At 42.0% G+C, this 26,564-nt stretch overlaps 1 protein-coding gene across 1 annotated transcript in view; it reads left to right on the forward strand.

The window, feature by feature from the left end:
* The first annotated feature begins 288 nt into the window (after positions 1–288).
* col15a1a (collagen, type XV, alpha 1a) overlaps positions 289–26,564 on the forward strand; it is an 84,586-nt gene continuing 58,310 nt past the window's right edge. Inside the window, exons 1-2 of the mRNA XM_081352458.1 lie at positions 289–453; positions 553–641. Of these exons, the coding sequence (XP_081208584.1) occupies positions 425–453; positions 553–641 (118 nt within the window). The 5' untranslated portion in view covers positions 289–424. The remainder of the gene's footprint in view (positions 454–552; positions 642–26,564) is intronic.

The raw sequence follows: 26,564 nt of genomic DNA on the forward strand, positions 1-26,564 counted from the left end.
CTCCATTATTCTGTCTCATGAAGCACAAGAGCTGTGCCAGACTCACACTATAGATTTCAGTCACAGAATCTCATCGGAAAGAGGAGCGAGCACGAGGAACCACAGATGATGTTTGTTAGGTGAGGATTTAACTCTCTCTCTCTCTCTCTCTCTCTCTGTGTGTGTGTGTGTGTGTGTGTGTGTGTGTGTGTGTGTGTGTGTGTGTGGAGTTGAGGAGGAGCTGGAGTCGTATTTCAGAGTCCCGAACTGAGACTGCCTTTGTTCACGTGGAGCTGCTCTCGATCAGTCTCACAGCAGAGAGGGAGAGAGTGAGTGAGTGTGTGTGTGTGTGTGTGTGAGAGAGAGAGAGAGAGAGAGAGAGAGAGAGAGAGAGATCGCAGTCTCTAACGGGACCCGAGACACGAACACCCTCTGGACCACAGACATGGCTCGTGCACGCGCCTCAGTGCTCAGGTGACTGACCTGTCCTGTGCATGTGCTTCATATTTCATTCACTTCATTCTGAGAATCACCTGGCCTCAGCTCATCTTCATCTTTATTTCTGATCAGCAGAGTCTGGAGCTGGAGGATCATCTTCATCATCTTTATCTTCATCACTGTCAGCTTCTGTCCTCCTGCGCGCGCATTCTCCCTTCACTCAGGTATGGCACAGCATCAATAACTCGTGTTTATGTGTTACACTAATGTATATAAGCTGCAGAAAATACGGTTAGTGGTGGGCATGTCCGATTAGTGAACGACTCGTTCTTTTGAGTCGGATCTTTTGACTGAATCTGTCGAACCAGCTCGCAGTGCCGATCTGAACCATAGATCTGAACGGTTCGCAGGTGAATCGGCCTGAAGTTGAGAATGAATCGTGTCTGTTGAATCTGTCCTTTGGGAAGCCAAACGCTGGTTCTCTGGCACATTCTGTGTGTACAAGATGATTAGGAAGAGCAGCAGGAAATTTGACTGACTGGGCGAAAATTAAGTTACTTTAATAGCAGAAATGTTGCACATATAATGTACTGGAGATGTTTAAGAGTTGATTGTATCTGACCTACCAACGAAACAGAGTTGATTTTAATAAGTAACAGTATTTTATTAGGCCTACGTGCAAAAATGTATAAGCATTTTTTTTCAGCCTAGAGATGCAAAATAATTTTAGTAGCTTATTGTTTAATGTAAAGGCTAATTGTATTAAGTTTCTAAATGATTGTTGTTAACTGAATCGTGTCTGACTGAATCGTTATGGCGGGAAATAATGGCTGAATCTGTTTTTCGAAGCGATTCTTTGAAACAACCTTCGACTGAATCGATTCGTGAAAACGAATCAAAACTTTACCTGGTTTTATGAAAGTTGCAGTAACAGAAATGAAGGCCTGTTCTGTTCCTGTGGTAATCTGATTTGTATAGCACCTTTAACTATTTTAACGGTGTTTTCAACGTTTTTGCAATGGAATGTTTCTGTTAATGTAAACTTCAATCAAATCTACAATTAAGATCATCAACAAAAATGTTGAGTAGTTTGCTTCACTGGATATTACTTTAGGTCGCTGAATGTTTCTATTGTAAAACAGTTGTCCAATATTACATTTTTAGCTACTTCCATCGTCCGACACACTCTTTCACTGCTAAAACTAAAGCGTCTTGTTGGAATAGTTAAGCCCCACTCTCTTTGATTTGATTGGCCATCTTCATAATTTATTATGATGTCCATGTGTCTTTCTGTTAATTTAATGCTGAAAGTTGCTATATTATATAGTTCTCCTTAATAGTTTGCCTTAAAGTGACTCCATTACTGTATGCAGGCGAGGCTCATAGTTTAATGAGGAGTTCAAGGTCACAGAAGGTCATTGAGGAAAAAACCCATTCTTTACCCTCATTACCCTCAGAATGACGGATAGTTGGCACAGTTCCTCTGTTGGGTCGAAACACAAGCAATCTGCCATTATGTCCAGCGGTGGAGTTATCTTTCCCTAAGGATGACATCATGTCCACAAAAGCTGGATTGTGCTCCATCTGTAAAATAACGCAGAGCTGTTCGTTCTCGCTGCCAAAGATCTGCATTCCTGACCTCGGCTTGTGTTCATGATCAACCTAATATGTTTTGAGGAATGGCTTGGCTTCAATAACACTGCAGTTCCTCTGCTTGAATCCGCTGATGATTGACACATTACACCAAACGCAGGCAGAAAGCTTCTGAATGTTCGCCTGAAACAAATAATTCTATCATCACCTTCATATCGAACGGGGGACTCAAAGATAGATTAGTATTTTTTCATTTGGGTCTAACGTTGGTTTAGATCCCGTTGCCTTTCAATGTATGGACAAAAAATCATTGAAATATTTTTCAACACAAAAAGTCACACAGGTTTGGAATGATGTGAGTAAAAGATGACAAACGTTTAGTTTTCGGTGAACTACAGTTTCCCTGTAAGCCAGTGAGATTACACTCCTGAGGTCTTCTGTGATTCAGGTTTCACAGGAACTGTAGTGTATAAAGACGAATCATCCTGCAGACGGACTGATTTGGGACAAATATTTCCATCCCAGCTGTAAACACAATAATAGAGCAGTTGCCACGGAAACGACCCTTCTGTGAGTGTATTGCGAGAGCACAGCTGCTTTTCTAACTCTGTTTGTTTGATGCTCAAACTTCTCCTCTCTAATGGTGTTTGTTCTCCTGCTGTGTCAGAGTGGCACTGGCTGCTTCACTTCTCTTGTTCATGGTTTGGGTTTTTAATGTGCCAGTTAAATGTAATCCAGTAGAGTCTACCTGGACTCAAACACATTTCCCCTAGAGCTCTTTATATCACACTGACCCAGCTTTAGTCCGGCTCAGAGAGATTCAGTCGTGTTCTCCAGGGCTTTGATTTCCTCTAGCTTTGGTTCCTCTGTTCTTGTTTAGTTTGTATTACAGTTACTCATCTCCATAACTTCAGGATCGGCTCGAGTGTGGATGCTGACAGCTTGTATTAACCGCAGGAATGAGGCCGACCTTCTGTAATGATCCTACTGTTGAAGAATTGTCTTAGAAACATTTGAAGCCTTGAGCCGCGTGAAACAGCCCTGAGATCTGGAGGCTCTCCCCTGATCTTCAGTCCCTCTGGGAAAACCACTGTACCATTAAAGACAACATCTTTTTGTATGAGATGCTGATTTGAGGTTCAGATTCTGTGGGGTTTTTGAAGTTCTCTACGAGTCCTGACCAGATTTACGCTTTGGCTTTTATATGTCATGGCCTCCTAATAATCCGGCTTCATCTCCACCGAGAGCTGGGCTGCTTTTTAACTTAGCGTCCTGGTTTCCTTGCGTCTCATCCTCTCACAGTAAGGTAAAGTCCTCTCAGAGTAAGGTAAAGTCCTCTCACAGTAAGATAAAGTCCTCTCAGAGTAAGGTAATGTCCTCTCACAGTAAGGTAAAGTCCTCTCAGAGTAAGGTAAAGTCCTCTCACAGTAAGGTAAAGTCCTCTCACAGTAAGGTAAAGTCCTCTCAGAGTAAGGTAAAGTCCTCTCACAGTAAGGTAAAGTCCTCTCAGAGTAAGGTAAAGTCCTCTCACAGTAAGGTAAAGTCCTCTCACAGTAAGGTAAAGTCCTCTCAGAGTAAGGTAAAGTCCTCTCACAGTAAGGTAAAGTCCTCTCACAGTAAGGTAAAGTCCTCTCACCGTAAGGCTCTGCTGGTATACGGGTGTAGCCTGATTAATCAACACATTCTTAATAAATCCTATAGTGCCAGATGAGGGGTTTCATCTCTTCAAAATAAAGCTTCCAAAATGGGATTTTTTGGGCTGAAGAACCATTTTCATTTCCCCAATCACCTTTCAGTTCTTAAAAGAACCATGTTTTTCTTAGTGCGAAGAACATTTTAATAATCTGAAGAAGCTTTTGTGCAATAAAAAGAATCTATGGATGTTAAAGATTCTTTATGGAACCATCAATGCCAATAACAATAATAATAATAATAATAATTCGTTACATATAGCGCTTTTTCTGAGACCTCAAAGCGATTTACATAGATGGGGGAATCTCCTCAACCACCACCAATGTGCAGCATCCACTTGGATGATGCGACGGCAGCCATATTGCGCCAGAACGCCCACCACACACCAGCTTACTGGTGGACAGGAGACAGGATACCGAACAGGATAACGAAGGATAACGAAGCTTTATTTAGCTGTAAAGAATCCAGAAATGTTATTAAAAGTTACTAAAGCTGCAGTTCGTAACTTTTTTTGTGTTCAAAATTTACAAAATGTATATGATAGGCAAGTACATCATGAATCCATTTTCCAAACTGTGTTTTTGTCTTATCCTGAATCACAGCGGTACACCTATAATAAGTGTTTATATCGGGACTATACACAGCTCCTGTGTGACTCGCCATAGACACAAACGCAGAGAAGTAGATCCGGCTACAGTGTCCTTCCACCAGACGTGTGCGTTCTGCTTATTAACCGCTAGAGCGCCACAGGTTACGGGTTTGATTTTCTACAGTGTTGTTTGCCTGGGCGTGTGTGTGTTCAGTTAGATGTGTGTTTCTGTGTGTTTCATAAGTGTATTATGATGTCGCACAAACACTGTGTTGTTAAAGGTTTAGACTGACAGCCTGAGCCTATTTTCCTTCGTCCACTGACACGTCTGACTCCAGTTTCTGGAAAATATTAGGTGACGGATGAAACTCCATCAAAGGAAATGTGCAACAGTGACCAAACAGGAATGATAGAAGACGTCTCATCCTTTCCTCAGTGGCTGGAGACCTGAGAGAGAGAGTGTGTGTGTGTGTGTGTGTGTGTGTGTGTGAGAGAGAGAGAGAGAGAGAGAGAGAGAGAGAGAGAGAGAGAGAGAGAGAGAGAGACAGACACTTGTTCTGTGTGGAAGAGAGAGAGGCATGGGTTTCTGCTCATGTTCAAGGGTGTTTAACTCTAACATTTCCTCATGTTTTGAGAGTCAATGAAAACAACTCTTAATGTATTTTTATTTTCTTTAGCTTATAGAGCAGATTCAGGATTATGCTGGCTTATGCTGGCAAGCTTCTTGTTGAAACACTCTGCAAAGTGCACTTAAACACAGGAGCAAATCCTTTAATGTGTTTAATAGAGTCACTCCTGAAATCACAACGGTTTACACATCGATGATGACCAGCGTCCAGCTGTGAACTAGACACATGAAGATAAGAAATATTATTTATTGTAATATTTCACAGAAAAAAAAGTATTGAAATAAAATATTTAATAAAATATTTATTAAAATAAATAAATAAAAATAATATAAATAATACTAATAATTATGGCTGTCTTAATTTTTTCATTTACAAATGTTAAACCATTGAGCAGGAAAGCTTAACTTTAGTTTATAAGTTCAGTTTAGTTATAAGTTTAGTTCTCATTGCACGTTTCGTTCCTCATTGTGAGGTATAGTCGCCGCATTACCGTTACAGATTTGCGCAAAACTTTTGCGATATTTTCTAAATGTTGGTAAAAATCATGTGAAATGAGGGCGTTTCCATTAACCTGAAATGTAATTTTTTCCTCTCACGATAATCTTTCCAACAATCTTGTTTAGTTTACGTATATCCCAGCCGCCGCACTAGCCAGTATTATTAATGGAAGGAGACGTGTGCGTGTTTTCCAACATTACTGGCATGGAAAACCCTTATACTGGGAGCGGCTGGTGTGAGGAGTTCTGGGAGTTTCTCAGTTCTGCTTCAAGCTCGTGATTGTGGCATTTCTTTGAGGTTTAGAATCCAGTATTCCTGTGATACTTTTGTGTTTTATGAGTTTAATGAAGAACTCTGTCTCGTCTTCTGTCCAAACACACCGCGCCATGTTTGCTCGATGGTGTTTTAAGCCCCCAATGGCTCCTTAGAGGCAGCTAACCCTACCCTCAACCTTAACCCTACCCATCCCCTCGCTGCCTGGAAGGCGCCGTTGGGGGCTTAAAACACCAGACACCGCCATGTTTAAAGAATGATCATGTGACTTTTACGTACGTCAGGTGACCTGACCTGTAAATGCGTAAAAAAAACGTTTCATTGCAGTTTTGCAAAATATTCCTTGTCTGAAAAAACCCCCTCATGTGAGCGGGAAAACTTTTTTAACGATAGATGGGAGTTTTTGCGAAATTGACGTCTTTCCATTGGCTGTATTTTCAATTCGCAATTTCAGTTTGCACAATTTGAAGGGTAATGTACACCCCCACACAATTTGCATTTTATTCCAATCAATTATGCACTTCATTATGGTACCCTAATATAAAGTAAATGTGAATGTTTATGGTGTATAACTAACAGGATGACCGTATTTAGCTGTGAAATGCACTGTGAAGAAGTCTTGATGATGCCTGTGTATCATCTGTCCCTGAGCGATCCAAGCTGTCGTCCCGGAGGCCTGTGCCATCTCACACACACACACACACACACACACACACACACACACATACACACACACACACACACACACACACACACACACACACACACACACACACACACACACACACACTCTCTCTCTCTCTGGACAGATCGGCTGCTGTTGTTTACATCACAGTGGAGATATAGCAAGTGCACTTCATAACAAACATATATATTATATACCATCCTCCCCATTCACATATAGACACACTTGATCTATGACGTACAGTAATGAAGCTCTCATGTTTCCATAAAGCATGAAAGGATGTTTAAAGGTGATGATGGAGAGTGTTTGCACTACTTTTCCTATTAAGTCATGGCATCAGGAATGTTCCCTGGGACGAGGAATATGTGTGCCATCCGGGCAGGAACGAATCGTCCATGAGACACAAACCAAAACAGGAAAGCATGACTGGATGTTCCAGGCCTCGATCTCGGTGGCGTTAGAAAACACATTCCCTTTGTTTGCTTTTGACGTAGAGCTGTTGAGTAGATGGAGCGGCCCTTTGACCTTGGAAAATATAGATCGGTCAATACATGCTTTTGTGGTCTGATGAGTTTATATTTGGAAGATAGTACATAGAAAGTATTTTGCAATGCATTTGTATTTGATTATTAAAGTCATCATTCGTTATTTTGTCTCTTTCGACTTGCATATTTTCCTCCTTACAAGGTCGTGCTCAGTAAAAGACTCTCTCGGCTGGACGATCATGACTCAGACACCGAGAGGATTCAGTGCAGACGCTTACAGAGCACTTCTTTAAACCCAGACTCTCTGAGAGCGTGTCAGCATCTCTGACAAATGATATGATGTTTTATGACACTTTCTCAGTGAAACTGGTGAATGTGAATCTGGCAGCGTGAGTTATGGGTTGTTGTATGTATCAGTTCAGTGATGAAAAAGCTCAAATGTTGCTAAAAGGTTAATGCTCTATTGTGTTTGAAAATAGCGTTGCACTAAACCTGACTAATAGTGTTCACAAAAGTGGGATAAACACACATCACCTGAGCTGCTTCGGCAGGAGTGTGAGCTGTTTCACACACACATGTGGAGCTGCTTATGTCACGCAAACGTCAAGATGTTACAAATAATTTACAAATCTTGCACCATAAAAAGGTTTTAAGGTCAGAACATCGTGTTTTGCAAGAAACCAAGTGAAAACACGTCTTTATTAATCGACAATCTGCCTCTGAAACGATCATTTGTGTGAACACGAATAAAAGTTGTTGGTGTTTTACTGTCGCTAGTGTTTATTCGTATTGGTACGATTTTGGACTTTTGCAAAGACTTTTGTTTTTCCAGTGTGCCGACAGTGCGCTGGCTTATTTACTGTGAATAATGTGTTTCAGTGACTTGGAAAATTAGCCATTGGTTAGCAGTGAACTTAAACTGGTGATGAGAGGGACGTTGAGCTGGTCTTCTCTATTGTGTCGTATATTGAGTGAAACGCTTCTGGAACAAGAACAAATGTGGGCGGGGCTTGATTGTGTCTGTAGGGAATTGGTTGGCTGGTTGTGGTTTGCTCTTGGCTGATCTCATGTGAGTGACAGGTTATAGCCCCGCCCTCGTCATCAGAGAAGAGAAGAGATGCTGCAAGAGGAACTGATTCTCATTCAACATTATAAACACAATTATGATGATGTGCACCCATAAATCATTTACAATAAACACTGCAATATTCCATAAAAAAAAACACAAAAAAAAACAAGAATTGTTGATTTCCTGGTGACTTTAAACTCTGTTGGTTGCTGCATATGGAAACACACCTGTTGTTGTGCACTTTATAGCCGTGCTGAAACGAGTCAGTGGAAACGCTCTGGACAATAGCAGGTCTGGGGGAGAATGATTATAATATCGCCAACAATCTCAGGAAATGAGCTTCACTGCAACAGACTAAACGCAAGAGTCGACATTAAAGAGTTGTGACATGAAGGAAGTGAATAACTGACAGGGAATGTTTAATGATAGTGTGAACAGATGCTCTTTCTCTCAGTGTCCTGTTTAACGTGTGTTTGTCGGTGAATATAGGTCTAATCGCTCACGCTGTGTTCACAGGCATGTTATGTTACATTAGTAGAAGAATATTTTTGTGTATGTCAGTCAGTCTTATGAAATACCTACACAATCTCCTGGCAGTTCGTGACAATATCATGTTTTTACGGATTGGTGGATATGGTCTCATTCATATGCTGTCGAATGTGAACCTTCATGCCTTCTTTTCTAATAAAGAATCATACATTTTCATATGATTCACATTGTCCATATTCATATGAAATCGCCAACCTTATAAATTGTGGGTTGCATAATTTCTTTAGTGAATTATACAGCACAGTTCATTCTTAGAGAATTTGCCCTGAATGTAGTGCGTTCACTTCAGTGCATTACTTAAGGAAATGAACATTATATTAAAAAAATGTCTTCTCATTTTTCATTATAAAGTCTCGTAGCTTTGACTAATCAGCATAATCTCATATTCTGGCCCAGAGCTGTCTGGACACAGTGTCTTTACCGTCTCCTGTCGGACACTCACTCGGGCTTCGGAACATGTATGAGGTTCAGCATCACGTCACTGTAATAATGCAGATCGGCTTCCCGCAAACACAACGCCAGTCTACATCACTGACGGCTCGTTTATCTGAACCAGCTCCAGTTTCTGCCTCTAACCCCAGACCGGTCACTGAGCCGCTAATCACGGCTTTCCCGCGGCCATGATTAGGCTGTTGAAAGCTTAATGGAGAAAGCCACTATTGGCATCTAAGATACGGTGAATGTGTTTGCGTAGGTCTACTCCTCGTGTGATGAGGAAACATGCAGTCAGATGCCAAGCTGGTTCACATCACATGAAGGAAAGTCTTGCAAGGGCAGCTGAAAAATCTCATTATCACATCCTTCATTCATGAGGTAAATCGAACACCAGCCAACGTCATAAACTCTACGCCGCAGGGATTCATCCAGTGGTTCAGAGTTAACCAGCGCTGAGTTCATCAGATCCCAGTTCAAGACCATTGCTGAGATGACTTTTGTTGAGGTCAGTGACCCAGTGGAAACGTCTGTCACTTCATAATTGTCCAGGATTTAATGTGAACAACACACCACCACGCAATGTTAACGACATTGTTTACGAAGCTTGGTTTTTATCACAGTCTCCTGTGGGAGCAAATCTACACTCACTCTCGGGATGAGAGCCGTTCTATCGAGCTGACGACACGGACAAGTGTAATTTATTCCTGTGATCAAAGCTGAATGTCAGCATCATTACTCCAGTCTTCAGTGTCACATGATCCTTCAGAAATCACTCTAATATGAGGATTTGATGCTCAAGAAACACTTATGATTATTATCAGTGTTTAAAACAGTTGCTGCTTCAGATTGTAGTGGAAACTGTCATACATTTTATTTCTCAGGATTCTTGAATGGATAGAAAGTTCAAAAGAACAGCATTTATTTGAAATAAAATATTTTGTAACATTATAAATGTTTTTACTCTCACTTTTGATCAGTCGAATGCATCCTTGATGAATAAAATGATTGATTTCATAATTCTGACCCCAGAACAGTGGTGTATTTTAAATAAAATAATAATAATAATTCTATTGATAAGATGCTGTAATTCAAACCTGTGTGGAGAACCTCAGAAAAGTAAAGCCGTATAAATGAGTTTGAAAACCACTTTAATGTTTAGAGTTGTAAAAGGTATTGGTTCCGAATGATGTAGATTGTTTGGAGAGTCTGAAACCCAAGCCGTGCGTCTCCTGTTGGAGCTCCTCCGCTCGTGCGCTGGTTCAGATCTGATGGCTGTCGGTGGCCCAGTAACACTGGCTCTTTCATGAGGAGCTCTTTAGAAGTCGAGACTAGCGGCCAAATCAAAGACAATCTTCCCGAAAGTTCCCAGGCATCTCGAGGACATTAAGAGAAAGAGCAGTCAAAGATTCTTCCTGCAGTGAAAGCCTCTGTGAGGAAATCAGTGATCGCTGTATAAGCTTAAACGTGTTCAGTTTAGGAGCCGTTTGATTGGCTGATGCTGTTTGGATGTGCAGTGTAATAAAGTAACATGTGGCACTGTGCCAGCGGTGCTGTTTATAGTCCTTTCTTTTCCTAAATGTGATTTCTTTAGTTTAAATAATTTGAAAGTGAATTTTCTGAGTATTATTTAGTCGCTTCATGTGCAAAAAGGCATATTAAACCCAGAGAAGAGCTTTAGTTAAACTGAGAATCGCTACAGGAGAGCAGCTGTGTTTACGCTAGCACTCGGCTGGATCTCACGGCTAGATGGGCAAACGTGTGTGTGTTTGGTAACACTGGCGGATGTGTGTGTGTGTGTGTGTGTGTGTGTGTTTGGTTACACTGGCGGATGTGTGTGTGTGTGTGTGTGTGTGTGTGTGTGTGTGTGTGTGTGTGTGTTTGGTAACACTGGCCGGATGTGTGTGTGTGTGTGTGTGTGTGTGTGTGTGTTTGGTAACGCTGGCCGGATGTGTGTGTGTGTTTGGTAACACTGGCCGGATGTGTGTGTGTGTGTGTGTGTGTGTGTGTGTGTTTGGTAACACTGGCTGGGTGTGTGTGTGTGTGTGTGGTAACACTGGCCGGATGTGTGTGTGTGTTTGGTAACGCTGGCCGGATGTGTGTGTGTGTTTGGTAACACTGGCCGGATGTGTGTGTGTGTGTGTGTGTGTGTGTGTGTGTGTGTGTGTGTGTGTGTGTGTGTTTGGTAACACTGGCTGGGTGTGTGTGTGTGTGTGTGTGTGTGTGTGTCTGGTAACACTGGCTGGGTGTGTGTGTGTGTGTTTGGTAACACTGGCCGGATGTGTGTGTGTGCTTGGTAACACTGGCCGGATGTGTGTGTGTGTGTGTGTGTGTGTGTGTGTGTGTGTGTGGTAACACTGGCTGGGTGTGTGTGTGTGTGTGTGTGTGTGTGTGTGTGTGTCTGGTAACACTGGCTGGGTGTGTGTGTGTGTGTTTGGTAACACTTGCCGGATGTGTGTGTGTGTTTGGTAACGCTGGCCGGATGTGTGTGTGTGTTTGGTAACACTGGCCGGATGTGTGTGTGTGTGTGTGTGTGTGTGTGTGTGTGTGTGTGTGTGTGTGTGTGTGTGTGTGTGTGTGTGTGTGTGGTAACACTGGCTGGGTGTGTGTGTGTGTGTGTGTCTGGTAACACTGGCTGGGTGTGTGTGTGTGTGTGTTTGGTAACACTTGCCGGATGTGTGTGTGTGTTTGGTAACGCTGGCCGGATGTGTGTGTGTGTTTGGTAACACTGGCCGGATGTGTGTGTGTGTGTGTGTGTGTGTGTGTGTGTGTGTGTGTGTGTGTGTGTGTGTTTGGTAACACTGGCTGGGTGTGTGTGTGTGTTTGGTAACACTGGCCGGATATGTGTGTGTGTGTGTGTGTGTGTGTGTGTGTGTGTGTTTGGTAACACTGGCTGGGTGTGTGTGTGTGTGTCTGGTAACACTGGCTGGGTGTGTGGTAACCCTGGCCGGATGTGTGTGTGTGTTTGGTAACGCTGGCCGGATGTGTGTGTGTGTTTGGTAACACTGGCCGGATGTGTGTGTGTGTGTGTGTGTCTGGTAACACTGGCTGGGTGTGTGTGTGTGTGTGTGTGTGTGTGTGTGTGTGTTTGGTAACACTGGCCGGATATGTGTGTGTGTTTGGTAACGCTGGCCGGATGTGTGTGTGTGTGTGTGTGTGTGTGTGTGTGTGTGTGTGTGTGTGTGTGTGTGTGTTTGGTAACACTGGCTGGGTGTGTGTGTGTGTGTGTGTGTTTGGTAACACTGGCCGGATATGTGTGTGTGTTTGGTAACACTGGCCGGATGTGTGTGTGTGTGTGTGTGTGTGTGTGTGTGTGTGTGTGTGTTTGGTAACACTGGCTGGGTGTGTGTGTGTGTGTGTTTGGTAACACTGGCCGGATATGTGTGTGTGTTTGGTAACGCTGGCCGGATGTGTGTGTGTGTGTGTTTGGTAACACTGGCCGGGTGTGTGTGTGTGTGTGTGTGTGTGTGTGTGTGTGTGTGTGTGTGTGTGTGTGTGTTTGTGTGTTTGGTAACACTGGCCGGATGTGTGTGTGTGTTTGGTAACGCTGGCCGGATGTGTGTGTGTGTTTGGTAACTCTGGCCGGATGTGTGTGTGTGTTTGGTAACTCTGGCCGGATGTGTGTGTGTGTTTGGTAACACTGGCCGGATTATTTCAGTCACTTCACACACAGATGATCCATGGTCTTTATGGCGAAGGCTAAAAACTTTAATAAGAATAGAAATGATCATTTATCATGTTCTTTATTGGTTTACTGATTCTTTATATTAAGAAAATGAATTACAACTGACTCAGTGTCAAAGAAGTGGCTGTGCATTATATTCCATGATGTCTTGAATCCATATGAGTCGAATGTGAGGAACGGAACAAAAACAGTCATTATTCACTGGAAGTCCTAACTTCAGTGTTTATGAGACTTTCACACGAGAACCATTGATGTCTGATTTATGAACAAATTGTTCTTTTGCATCAGATCTTTTCAAAGAATCTGTTGATCCAGTTCAGTCTAAATGATTTGTTCACAAATCAGTCTGAACTACAGTAGTTCTTGAGTTCAACTCACTGATTCACTGATTCACTGATTCAGTTGCACAAAGTATTACATTTATAATACTTTTATGGCTCTTTCATGTCCTATTTGAAGCTTGAGCGCTTATATTTTTCCCTGTGAGATGTTCAGGCGATCAAAGCTCAGAAAGTGTAGTGTTGCTATCAAACGGGATAAAGAAGAGAATTAAAGGAAACGATTAAAGGAATCAGTGCCAGAGGCCGGGGAAGGTCGGAGTCATTTATAAGGGGATGAAGTGGGATGTATGTGTTCAGAGAGAGCGAGGGCTAATCTGAGAAGAGAACCACAGTGGGGTGTGTGTGATGGCGTTTGCTGAGCTCCGCTGGATTTGAGCTTGCTGTGATTAGTGAGCTTGATATACTTTTACTACAAGTATTGAAATCTTGCATCAAATCTCTTCCTCTTTAGAAGGAACAGCTGAGCTAGTTTAATGGGTGTTCTGGGTGTTCTGGACGGGTCAAGCTGAGAAACCAGGTGCCGTGTGTAGATAACACAGCTGACCTCCAGATTTAACCCGCTAAGACTCACAAGCTGAGCTGGAACTGTGCAGATCCAGGCTTTTTTCTGGAAACATCAGAACATTTCCCCGATGAAAAGCTAATGAAACATGTTCTCTGAGAGTTCCTGTTTCTATTTTTCCTGAAGTGTCTGCAACGCCTCATAAGTCATATATAACCAGAGAAGTCTGACTGCCACAAACCTGTCAAAACACTTTCCAGATCATTTGTAGACCCTCAGGTTAAGATTTCTCCGGCTGGATTCCCTGATTTACGTGTGGATGCACACGTGGAGTTCAAACACACGTTCAGTTGGACATCATTAAACACTACAGATTCATGCGGCTAGATAAGACAAGACCAGCAGGTGTTAATTCACCAATAATTACAAAAAAGATCATATAATTAGATCATCACACTATTAGAGTGTAGTGTTTCAAACTGAACTACTGAATGAGTCGAGGCGTGTACCGTCGAGATGTCCCAGCATCCAGCGCGTGTGTGTGAAGCTCTTAGCTGTTCTGTGGGAACCCGAAACCTCCGGATGGAGCTTGTGGACGCGAGACGGACGGCTCTTCCCGGAGGAGTGGAGGAGCTTAGGCTGGGTGATGTGGGAGACGAGGCTCATGGGATGCCGTCGGTTTCAAGAGCTGTGTGTAATCGAGGCGCTCTCGGGAAACACTCCCAACACACTCCGGGACTGGAGATATTTAATCAAATGCAGCGCTCTAAGTTATTGCTTCTCCTTAAGCAAGAAAAGCCTTGTTCTTGTGTGTGTGTGTGTGTGTGTGTGTGTGTGTGTTTGGTAACACTGGCTGGGTGTGTGTGTGTGTGTTTGGTAACACTGGCCGGATATGTGTGTGTGTTTGGTAACACTGGCCGGATGTGTGTGTGTGTGTGTGTGTGTGTGTGTGTGTGTGTGTGTGTGTTTGGTAACACTGGCTGGGTGTGTGTGTGTGTGTGTTTGGTAACACTGGCCGGATATGTGTGTGTGTTTGGTAACGCTGGCCGGATGTGTGTGTGTGTGTTTGGTAACACTGGCCGGGTGTGTGTGTGTGTGTGTGTGTGTGTGTGTGTGTGTGTGTGTGTGTGTGTGTGTGTGTGTGTGTGTGTGTGTGTGTGTGTTTGTGTGTTTGGTAACACTGGCCGGATGTGTGTGTGTGTTTGGTAACGCTGGCCGGATGTGTGTGTGTGTTTGGTAACTCTGGCCGGATGTGTGTGTGTGTTTGGTAACACTGGCCGGATTATTTCAGTCACTTCACACACAGATGATCCATGGTCTTTATGGCGAAGGCTAAAAACTTTAATAAGAATAGAAATGATCATTTATCATGTTCTTTATTGGTTTACTGATTCTTTATATTAAGAAAATGAATTACAACTGACTCAGTGTCATAGAAGTGGCTGTGCATTATATTCCATGATGTCTTGAATCCATATGAGTCGAATGTGAGGAACGGAACAAAAACAGTCATTATTCACTGGAAGTCCTAACTTCAGTGTTTATGAGACTTTCACACGAGAACCATTGATGTCTGATTTATGAACAAATTGTTCTTTTGCATCAGATCTTTTCAAAGAATCTGTTGATCCAGTTCAGTCTAAATGATTTGTTCACAAATCAGTCTGAACTACAGTAGTTCTTGAGTTCAACTCACTGATTCACTGATTCACTGATTCAGTTGCACAAAGTATTACATTTATAATACTTTTATGGCTCTTTCATGTCCTATTTGAAGCTTGAGCGCTTATATTTTTCCCTGTGAGATGTTCAGGCGATCAAAGCTCAGAAAGTGTAGTGTTGCTATCAAACGGGATAAAGAAGAGAATTAAAGGAAACGATTAAAGGAATCAGTGCCAGAGGCCGGGGAAGGTCGGAGTCATTTATAAGGGGATGAAGTGGGATGTATGTGTTCAGAGAGAGCGAGGGCTAATCTGAGAAGAGAACCACAGTGGGGTGTGTGTGATGGCGTTTGCTGAGCTCCGCTGGATTTGAGCTTGCTGTGATTAGTGAGCTTGATATACTTTTACTACAAGTATTGAAATCTTGCATCAAATCTCTTCCTCTTTAGAAGGAACAGCTGAGCTAGTTTAATGGGTGTTCTGGGTGTTCTGGACGGGTCAAGCTGAGAAACCAGGTGCCGTGTGTAGATAACACAGCTGACCTCCAGATTTAACCCGCTAAGACTCACAAGCTGAGCTGGAACTGTGCAGATCCAGGCTTTTTTCTGGAAACATCAGAACATTTCCCCGATGAAAAGCTAATGAAACATGTTCTCTGAGAGTTCCTGTTTCTATTTTTCCTGAAGTGTCTGCAACGCCTCATAAGTCATATATAACCAGAGAAGTCTGACTGCCACAAACCTGTCAAAACACTTTCCAGATCATTTGTAGACCCTCAGGTTAAGATTTCTCCGGCTGGATTCCCTGATTTACGTGTGGATGCACACGTGGAGTTCAAACACACGTTCAGTTGGACATCATTAAACACTACAGATTCATGCGGCTAGATAAGACAAGACCAGCAGGTGTTAATTCACCAATAATTACAAAAAAGATCATATAATTAGATCATCACACTATTAGAGTGTAGTGTTTCAAACTGAACTACTGAATGAGTCGAGGCGTGTACCGTCGAGATGTCCCAGCATCCAGCGCGTGTGTGTGAATCTCTTAGCTGTTCTGTGGGAACCCGAAACCTCCGGATGGAGCTTGTGGACGCGAGACGGACGGCTCTTCCCGGAGGAGTGGAGGAGCTTAGGCTGGGTGATGTGGGAGACGAGGCTCATGGGATGCCGTCGGTTTCAAGAGCTGTGTGTAATCGAGGCGCTCTCGGGAAACACTCCCAACACACTCCGGGACTGGAGATATTTAATCAAATGCAGCGCTCTAAGTTATTGCTTCTCCTTAAGCAAGAAAAGCCTTGTTCTTGTGTGTGTGTGTGTGTGTGTGTGTGTGCAGTCTTCTCATTTCTGATTATAATCAGCTGGTTTATTACACAACTGGCATGAAGACCTTTGAAAGAAGGATTACTATGTCATGCTATGGCCGATAATTGATAAATTGCTGGTATTAAAATTCTTTACTATATTGTCTAAATAAATCAATGTGTCCATATGCTTTTGGGATATTCCCAGTCATGTAGTGTGTAATAAAGCTGTTGGTGAATGTAAAAGATCTGCAAAGTTTCACAGATCAAATGAGTTTTTGTCTAAAAGAAAGAAGTGATTCTGAACTGAAACGAGTCGTCAGTAATTCAGTCTCACTGATGAACCTGTGTAGGTTTGTAACTAATTTGCATAATGTGGTGTTGATTGGCTGAGCAGCGTCTCTTAGCCCCGCCCTCAAACACTGTAGTGTATCTGAGACTGGAAGAGTTTGGTTCGTGTTGTTCGTGTCGAGAAGACGCTGTTTTCTGAGATTGATACGGTAAAACCCACGCCATCGTTACTGTTCGTATCACTGTGATCAAGAGCTGAGACTCAGATATGATAATGAGCGTTTGGTTTCCGACCAATCAGAGCAGAGCAGCTCTCAGAGAGGCGGGGTTTTCATTATTGCCATTCATGCCAGTTTTCATCTAGCATTATTTGGATTGCGTTGATGAATTTGTCAGTGCATCACACTATACTCTTTTTTTGTCTGATTTTCTATGTATAATTTTTAGAAGCATGTTATGGAATGAGTTTTCACAAAATAGGCAAGATTTATCCTGAAAACGGTCACGCCTGTTACATAAGATCTCAGTCGGTTCCCATTTTCCTTCCATTACTCTTGAGTTTCTTCTTGTCCTCTTCCTGTTCCCTTGGAAAGCCTCTCTCGTGCGCTGAGAGCTGAGCGTCGGTAAGCAGAGCTGAAGAGAGATCCCGATGTTCCTCTAACTCACAGCGTTTCATGTTAGCATTGATCCGTTAGTCTGAGCATTAGTCGTGCAGGGAGAGGATTCGAGCGCTTTCTGATCTCCAACTCTCCCTGGAGTTTCCATGATTTCTTTGCCAATGTAAATGATGAGTCAGAAATGAACTTAGTTACTTTGGCTTTCTGAATCCCTGTCCACAACTGAGTGTACTACTACTGACCTGGAAGGAAACAAATGCTATATTTGTTTAATAAAAGTAGCTTTATTGACTGATATTATCATTAGAAATTCCATTTGTTTTACTTCATGTTTTTGAAAATCATTGTATTTCTCTTAATCTTATCTCAACAATGTCTCTTGGTCAAGACGTGCAAAACTCAACTATTACAAAAATCCCACATATTCTCCTTCCAGACAAGAGAAGTGTGTTTGCTCACATTATTAGCGAGACTTTGCATGTTCGCACTGGTGTGTGTCTGAAATGACGAGATCTGCTGATCTACACCGAGATGAAATTGCATTCATCTTCCATTATTAGCCCTGGGTTCGGGAGCGTGACAGCATTCCCGGTAAAGGAGACGCCACACGGATCTGGAGAACGTCAGGCTGAGGATTGTGTTTGAAAGGCTTGATTTAGTCGGGCGGTGAAACACTGAGCGTTCAGGACGGAGACGCTCCTGGTCCTTCAGCATCTGGATCGGGAACAAGAATGTGCTTCTCGAGGAGCGTCTGCGAACACGTCCCTCAGAGTCTGAGTTGGAGAGATCACGGGACTAACCGGAGCACAGAGAGGCAGATCTATCTTCTCACAGCGATGCCACTGAACAAACAGTGTTGGTTCCCTAAAGAACCTTTCAGTTCTTCTTTCTCTGAACATTGTAATAATCGGAAGAACCTTTTTAAACTATAAAGACCTTTTGCCCAATGGAAAGATTCCATGGATTTGTCAGTGCAGTGAATAAATCCCTTACAGCAACTGTTTTCCACACTGATAATAATCATAAATGTTTCTTGATCATCAAATCATCATATTAGAATGATTTCTGAAGGATCATGTGACACTGAAGACTGGAGTAATGATGCTGAACATTCAGCTTTGATCACAGGAATAAATTACACTTAGAATAAATAACAATAAATTACACTTCACATAGAGAACAGCTGATTTACACTGTAATAATATTTCACTGTTTCTACTGTATTTCTGATCAGATAAACGCAGCTTTGAGCAGAAGAGACTCTTTCAGGCTCATGTAAAGTGATTCTCACTGGAGCCTGGTGTTGGCAGGCCTGTCCCGTCTCCTCGATCCGGCTAATGTTAGCAGGGACTCTGGCCCCAGAATACAGCGATCCCAGTGAAGGATTTCAGTGTGGATGTGGAGGAGTCGTGATGAACAGAGGAACAGATGTGTGTTAATAACCCGTGTCTGAAGCGTCTCGTGTGCCACAGTAAACACACTCCTTTCATTACACAGCATCTGTATTATTCCCGTTGTCTCCACACACAGCCGGCGCTCAATTAATCAGGAACTCTGAGGAAACCGATCCCGACTCGAGAGACGCGTAGCTTTAGCGGAGGGTCAGAACAACTGCAGGATCGCCAGAGGATCTTCTGCCAAACCTGATCCGTCATCATCAGTCGAAAAACACACTGAATCTCCCGCTTCCTCCGGGACGATCACGGCATTATTCAGACACTCTTATACAGATGTTTATTTGGTCAGGGGCATACACACACACACATATATATATTATAAATGACTGTGTGTTTTTTGTGCAGTCTCTCTCTCTCTCTCTCTCTCTCTCTCTCTCTCTCTCTCTCTCTCTCTCTCTCTCTCTCTCTCTCTCTCTGATTAAATGTTTGCATTGTAAATTGCACTTGAAATGGTTTTATGCTACTTTGCACTCTGAAGCAAATGAAACAAGCAGGTGAGAGGCTGGTGTAAATGTTTGTGAAGAAATATAGCGTTCCCAAGTGTGTGTGTGTGTTCACACGGACCTGCATCTGTGTGTGTGTGTGTGTGTGTGTGTGTGTGTGTGTGTGTGTGTGTGTGTGTTCACACTGACCTGCACCTGTGTGTGTGTGTGTGTGTGTGTGTGTGTGTGTGTGTGTGTGTGTGTGTGTGTGTTCACACGGACCTGCGCTGCTTCCTGTCACTGATTCACACACTGGTGTCGATAATCACCCGAGGGTCATGTGACCCGACAGACTGTTCAGACTTTCCTCAGTTAAAGGACATTTATTAGTCAGAATGGCACAGAACTGAGTCTGACATTCAGTGAGTGATTTCACAAAGTGTGTGTTATTATTCCATACAGCGGACGTCATAAATGACATTTCACAAGGTCGTTTTGGAGCAACTGCTAAACTGCAATATTTTCCCAGATTTGACTCATTCATGTTCTAGAAAAGCCCAGGCCGGATCTCGTCCTCCGAGAAGAGAAGATGTGGAGCGCAGAGAGTTTGTGTAACGCCGTGTGAAACTCACAAACAACACAAATAGTTAGCGTTTACTTTGACATCAGTCTCTTTGAGAAATAAATTTTTTGAAAACGAAGTATTTAAGGCTAGTGTATTAGATCAGGTCTCTGTGTCCGTGAGTTCTGCTGTTGGTATTAATGCGCATACATCGATTCACGACGCAGTGATGATGAAGATGATGATGAAGCACAGGCCGGATCAAACGCGTGTGATGGATTAGTGTGTTTGCTCTCTCTAACGTTCACTGAAACTCAAGGCTTCATTGAGTCCTCCCTGGAAAACTCAACCTCAGCACCGGATAAAGCCACACACACACACACACACACACACACACACACACACACACACACACACACACACACACACACACACACACACACACACCAGCACGCTCGTTTACTGCCCTGGTGGTCGAATGAAAGCGTGTGTGTTTGGTCTCTAGATCTGCAGTAGTACAGTGTGTGTACAGTGTGTGATCGGATCATTTCACAGATTTACACTGGAGCACAGCGTCTGTCATGTGTGAAACTAGTTTAATACTGACCAACCAAACCACAGATAGAGGTGCAATATAACATATAGTTTAGTTAATTAAACGTTTTATGTTTTTAAGTAGATTTAAGTACAGCATGAAATATACAAAACCGTTCAAAAGTTTGGGCTCTGTAAGACTTTATTTTTTTTTTTTTATCATAGAATTTTTATTGTTGCAAACTGCATTTTTACATTTTATACCACCCCACCCACCATAAACAACCCTACCCAGCCCCAACAAAGCAATCCCCAATCTGATAAACAAGACATCTGAAGATCAAAAAAAAAAAAAAAAAAAAAAAAAAAAACACACATATGTGCATACATTAATGTATATCTACATACAGGCAAAGATACATACAAAATTGAGATGACACATATATAGACCCCCATTCAATCCACGTCTAAGGTTGGTAAGTCATTAAAGAATGTAATAAATTTTTGCCATTTTTTGCCAAAGGAATCTCCCCTACCTCTGATATTGTACTTAATTTTTTCAAGTTTCAAAAAAAAGACCAAATCTTTGAGCCAAACTGAAATAGAAGGGGGTTGTGGGGAGGTCCAAGATAACAGTATTCTGCGCCTGGCGAGGAGAGATGCGAAAGCTACGGCCTCGGCCTGTCTACGGCTTAAAGGCTGACGCCGAGATGGAACTCCAAAGGTTGCAATCAAAGGGCAAACCGCTAACTTGACCCCTAGGACATCAGAAACTATTTTAAAGAAAGAATTCCAAAAGTTTTGTAACTTGGGACACAATACAAACATATGGCTAAGGTTACATGGTGAAAGTTTACATTTATCACACAAATCTGAAACATTGGGATACATTTTAGAAAGTTTTGTCTTCGAAAGATGAGCTCTATGAATAGTTTTAAATTGTATAAAACTAAGCCTAGCACACAAAGTAGTGGTACGTACGTTGTCTAATACTCTACTCCAGTAGTCATCTTCAAACTCTAATTCAAGTTCCTCTTCCCAAGCCCTGATAGTTTTGATGTTGTGAGCATTATCTTTTGACAAGATAATTGCATATATCTTTGAGATAATCCCCCCCATGTGAGGATTCAGTTTAAAAGCCTCTTCCCATGTAGACTTTGTAGGCAGAGAGGGAAACCCGGAAAACAGAGAGGAGGCACAGTGCCTAATTTGAAAATAACGAAATAGGTGAGAAGGAAGCAAATTAAAGGATGAAGATAATTCAGAAAAACTTGCAAACACATCATTAATGAAAAGATCTTTAAAGCATTTCAGACCTTTCTTTTCCCAAAGAGAGTATACAGAATCTGAAATGGGAGGAAGAAAGAGATGATTATTTCGTATAGGAGCCATGGTTGATGCTGAGGTAAATTTAAAATGGCGTCGAAATTGAAAGAATATTTTGAGAGAAGAGCATACTATTGGGTTTTTCGTGTAATGTGAAAGGGACATAGGGAGAGAAGAGAATGCCATAGCAGGGAGAGATGTTAAAATGCAAGACTTAGCTTCTAAGCGGCACCATGGTAAAGAGGGGGTCTGTACCCAAAACACTAATTTCTGAATATTCGCCGACCAGTAATAATACATAAAGTTAGGCAGGGAAAGCCCTCCACTTAGCCGACTTTTTTGGAGCAAAATTTTGGAAACTCTAGGAGTTTTCCCTGCCCATATAAATGAAGAGATTAGTTTGTCTATATTCTTGAAGAAAGATTTAGGTAAAAACAGAGGAATAGCTTGAAAGAGATAAAGAAATTTTGGCAGAATGTTCATTTTGACAGCGTTTATCCTACCTAGTGGAGATAATGGGAGAGTTGCCCATCTTAAAAAAGCGGACTTCATGTATGAAACCAAAGGTGTAAAATTTGCTGCTTTTAAGGCGGAATAAGAAAGCGTAACATTAACACCAAGATACTTAAATTTAGAATTCACCAAATGGAAGGGTATGTCATTCTGTTTTAGTTTTTGGCCAGACTGATTTATGGGTAGACATTCACTCTTCTGTAAGTTCAATTTATACCCAGAAAATTTCCCCAAATCATCTAATAGATGTATTATCCCGGGGATAGATGCAGTTGGGCTGGTAACATAGAGTAACAAGTCGTCAGCATATAAAGCCAATTTATATTCAGTTCCCTTGCGGATTATGCCCTGAAATATCGGAAGTGTTCTAAGCATTATTGAAAGGGGTTCAATAGCTATGGCAAAAAGTATTGGAGATAGGGGACATCCCTGGCGCGTACCCCGTGATAAAGTAAAATATTCAGATTTGGCATTATTAGTATAAACTGAAGCTTGAGGGCCAGCATATAATAAACGTATCCATGAAATCAATCGATCCCCAAAACCGAACTCCTCTAATGTCCTAAACAGATAAGCCCATTCTATCCTATCAAATGCCTTTTCGGCATCTAACGAGATGATCACCTCAGCGGAGCTATTGTTTTGTCCTGAGTATAAAATATTAAAAAGAGTACGGATATTAGAAAATGAATGCCATCCTTTTATAAATCCAGTTTGTTCCTCTGAGATAATACTAGGTAGTATTGCCTCTAAACGAGAAGCTAAAAGTTTGGCTAAGATTTTAACATCAGCATTGAGCAGGCTAATAGGTCTGTACGAGTTACATAATGTCGGGTCCTTCCCATCTTTAAGCAATAGAGTTATAGATGCTTGTCTCAATGATGGGGGCAACATACCTAGCTCTAAGGATTCCTCAAATACAGATAAAAGAAGTGGAGCCAATTTAGCATGAAATTTCTTATAAAATTCAGACGGCAGCCCGTCTGGGCCAGGGGATTTCTTCGATTGCAATGAATGAATTGACTTAACAATTTCCTCTAAAGTAATGGGTCCATCAATTTCAGATGCCAAAATAGAATCAACCTTGGGGAAGTCAACAAGCCCAAGAAATTGTTCCATTTCTTCTTTATGGTTCAAAGCTTCAGTTTTGTATAGGGAGGAGTAAAAATCTTGGAAGGTCGAATTGATCTCCTCAGGATCTGAGGTTAATGCGCCACCGGGTTGCGCAATTTGAGTAATAAAACGAGAAGCCGCTCGTCCGCGCAGCTGGTGGGCCAGGAGCCGACCGATCTTATCCCCATACTCATAGTAATTGCCACGCGTGTGTAATAAAAGTCTCTCTGCCTCACCTGTGGATAATAGATTAAATTCTGCCTGCAAATTAAGCCTTTGCTTATGTAAGTCAGGAGTCGGGTTGTGAGTATATTGGTCATCTAAAGCTTGAATATTGTCAGATAGCTTTTTAATCCTATTTCTCCGTTCTTTATTAACATAAGCAGAGTAAGAGATTATCTGTCCTCTTAAAAAAGCCTTCAAAGTTTCCCAGAGTAAGGAATAAGAGATTGAATCGGTCTGATTAGTAAGGAGAAAATCATCTATTGAATTAGAAATATATTCACAAAATGCTGAGTCAGATAGGAGTAAAGAATTGAACCTCCAGGGTGGTCGAGAAGTGCGATATGAAAATAAAAGAATGTCAAGACTTAGAGGAGCATGGTCTGAAATAACAATGGGCAGATATTCTGAGTTTACAACCTGGGGAATTAGAGAGTTGTTGATAAAAAAATAATCTATACGAGAAAAAGATTGATGGACATACGAATAAAATGAGTATTTTCTCACTGTGGGATTAATGTGTCTCCATGGGTCAATGTAACCATTTTGAACCATAAACTCAGAAAATACCTTTGACATAGCAGATGGAGCTCTCATAACAGTACTTGACTTATCCAAATCTGGATCAATCACACAGTTTAGATCACCCCCAAATATCAAAAAATGTGTGTTCAGAGCTGGGATCTTAGAGAACAAGTTTTGAGCAAAGAGAGCATTGTCAAAATTCGGGGCATATACATTTACCAAAACTACTGGTGTTTGTGAAATTTTCCCTTTCACAATTACATATCTACCATTCATATCGGAAATGACATTGTCAATCGAAAACGGCACAGTCTTGTTAACCAAAATGGCAACTCCTCTTGACCTAGAATCAAAGTTGGAATGAAACGCGTGTGATATCCAGCGAGATTGGAGTCTACATTGATCCTTGAGGCGCAGATGAGTTTCCTGGAGGAATACAATGTCAGGTTTCTGTTGTTTTAAATGTGTCAGAATTTTGGATCTTTTAATGGGGCCATTCAATCCTTTCACATTCCAACTCAAGAACCTAACTGAACCTCTGGTGCTGTTCATCAAGTTAGGTTAATTTATAATTAGAAGAGGCCAAAAGCAGAGGAGAAAAAAGTAGTGTATGCAAAAAAAACAAACAAAAAAAAAGCACAAAAAAAAAAAAAAAAAAAAAACCCACCCTGCCCTGAACATCACTCAATTTCTTCTCTCCATTCCCAAATAATGGAGGCAGAACGCCAAAACTCAGGAACAACCGAAGCTGGTGAACCCTATCTATTTGCATCTATGTCGCATGAAGTCACTCCCGAACATGGAGTTAAGTTAACATCTATAACATTCAATTCAGGCAACACGAAAGGATATTATTGCCTAAATTCACTTGGATGACGGTTAGCATTGTATCAAGAGCACATTGCTTTTACAATGGTGTCCTTTGCATTTTTCCTCTACAAGATACCTAGGATGCTGAGTACCGTTCATTAAACCATCGCTGTGCTTCTTTGGGGCAATCAAATTGAAGCTTCTCATCACCGAGGTCGATCACCAGACGAACAGGGAATCTAAGAGAAAACCGCACGCTCTTCTCACGCAGGCCGTTCCTCACTGCTGTAAATGCCGCCCTCCTCTTAGCAACACTAGAGTTGAAATCAGGGAAAATGAAGACCTTACGGCTCTGATGGAAGAGCTGGTTCCAATTCCCACGTCGAGCAGCCTTTTCTTTATCGCTAAAGTAGTGGAACCGCACGATCATTACTCTAGGCCTTTGATTCTCCCGGTCAGCCGAAGGCGCGGGCCCAATACGGTGCGCTCTATCTAGCAGCGGCGGAGTTGGAAAGATTTCTGACCCGAGCACATCCTGGAAAAACTGTGACATAAAGGCAACCGGGTCGCTTCCTTCTGCTCGCTCTGGGATGCCGATGACACGGTGATTACAACGCCGAGAACGTGACTCCAAGTCCTCCACTTTGTCGGTGAGTTGTTTGTTAGCCGAATTCAACTTTAGCACCGCCTGTTCCAGTGCTACAATGCGGTCACTGTAATCATTCAGGTGCTTATCGAGCTCGTCAATGTGTCGTCCCTGTGATTCAATGCTCGATTTAAAGCTCTCAAAGGACGCAACAACTGGAGCAAGAGCGGAGTCAATGGCTGCTTTCACCTGTTCTGCGATGGTGGATGATGGCTCGGAGATCAGGGTGGCACGGAGATTTTCCAGATCAAGCGACAGCTTGTCGCCGTGACTCTCTGTCACGGTCGCTGACGATTTAAGTTTACGTTGCCTTTCAGAAGCCATAACTCTTTCCGAGCATCAATCCAAGAATAAGTGATTTACAAAACGAAACCACCAAGTGTGCTAAAAACTTTAGATAGCCTGAAAGATGAAAAAATGCTCGGGAGCTCGCTTCACGTGCGTCTTCTCACTCACATACTCAGCCGGAAGTCCAAGACTTTATTTTTTGAAAGAAATGTAATCTTTTATTCATCAAAGTCACATTAAACTGATCAAAAGTGACAGTAAAGACATTTATAATGTTACAAAAAGATGCTATTTCAAATAAATATTGAACTTTCTATTCATCAAAGAATCCTGAAAAATAAAATGTATGATGGTTCCCACAGAAATCTGAAGCAGCACAACTGTTTTCCACACTGATAATAATCATAAATGTTTCTTGATCGTCAAATCCTCATATTAGAGTGATTTCTGAAGGATCATGTGACACTGAAGACTGGAGTAATGATGCTGAACATTCAGCTTTGATCACAGGAATAAATTACACTTTACTGTATATTCACATAGAAAACAGCTGATTTACACTGGAATAATATTTAATTGTTTCTACTGTTTTTCTGATCAAATAAACACAGCCTCGGTGAGCAGAAAATATCTTGATCAGTAGTTTTCGCAATTCCTCAATATAACAGTTATTGACGAGTATTGAAAGTACCACTCCTGATAGTAAATAAACAGTGAAGTTGTTGAAGTAATCTTTATCTTTGACCGCTTTACTCTCGCTGATTCCCTGAGGAACTCTGAAATCAAAGGCCGGTAGGAAATCCGCTGGTTGTGTCTGGGTTAAAGTGGGCGA

This window comes from Scardinius erythrophthalmus, assembly GCF_964197995.2.
Source record: "Scardinius erythrophthalmus genome assembly, chromosome: 22".
Classification (NCBI taxonomy): Eukaryota; Metazoa; Chordata; class Actinopteri; order Cypriniformes; family Leuciscidae; genus Scardinius; species Scardinius erythrophthalmus.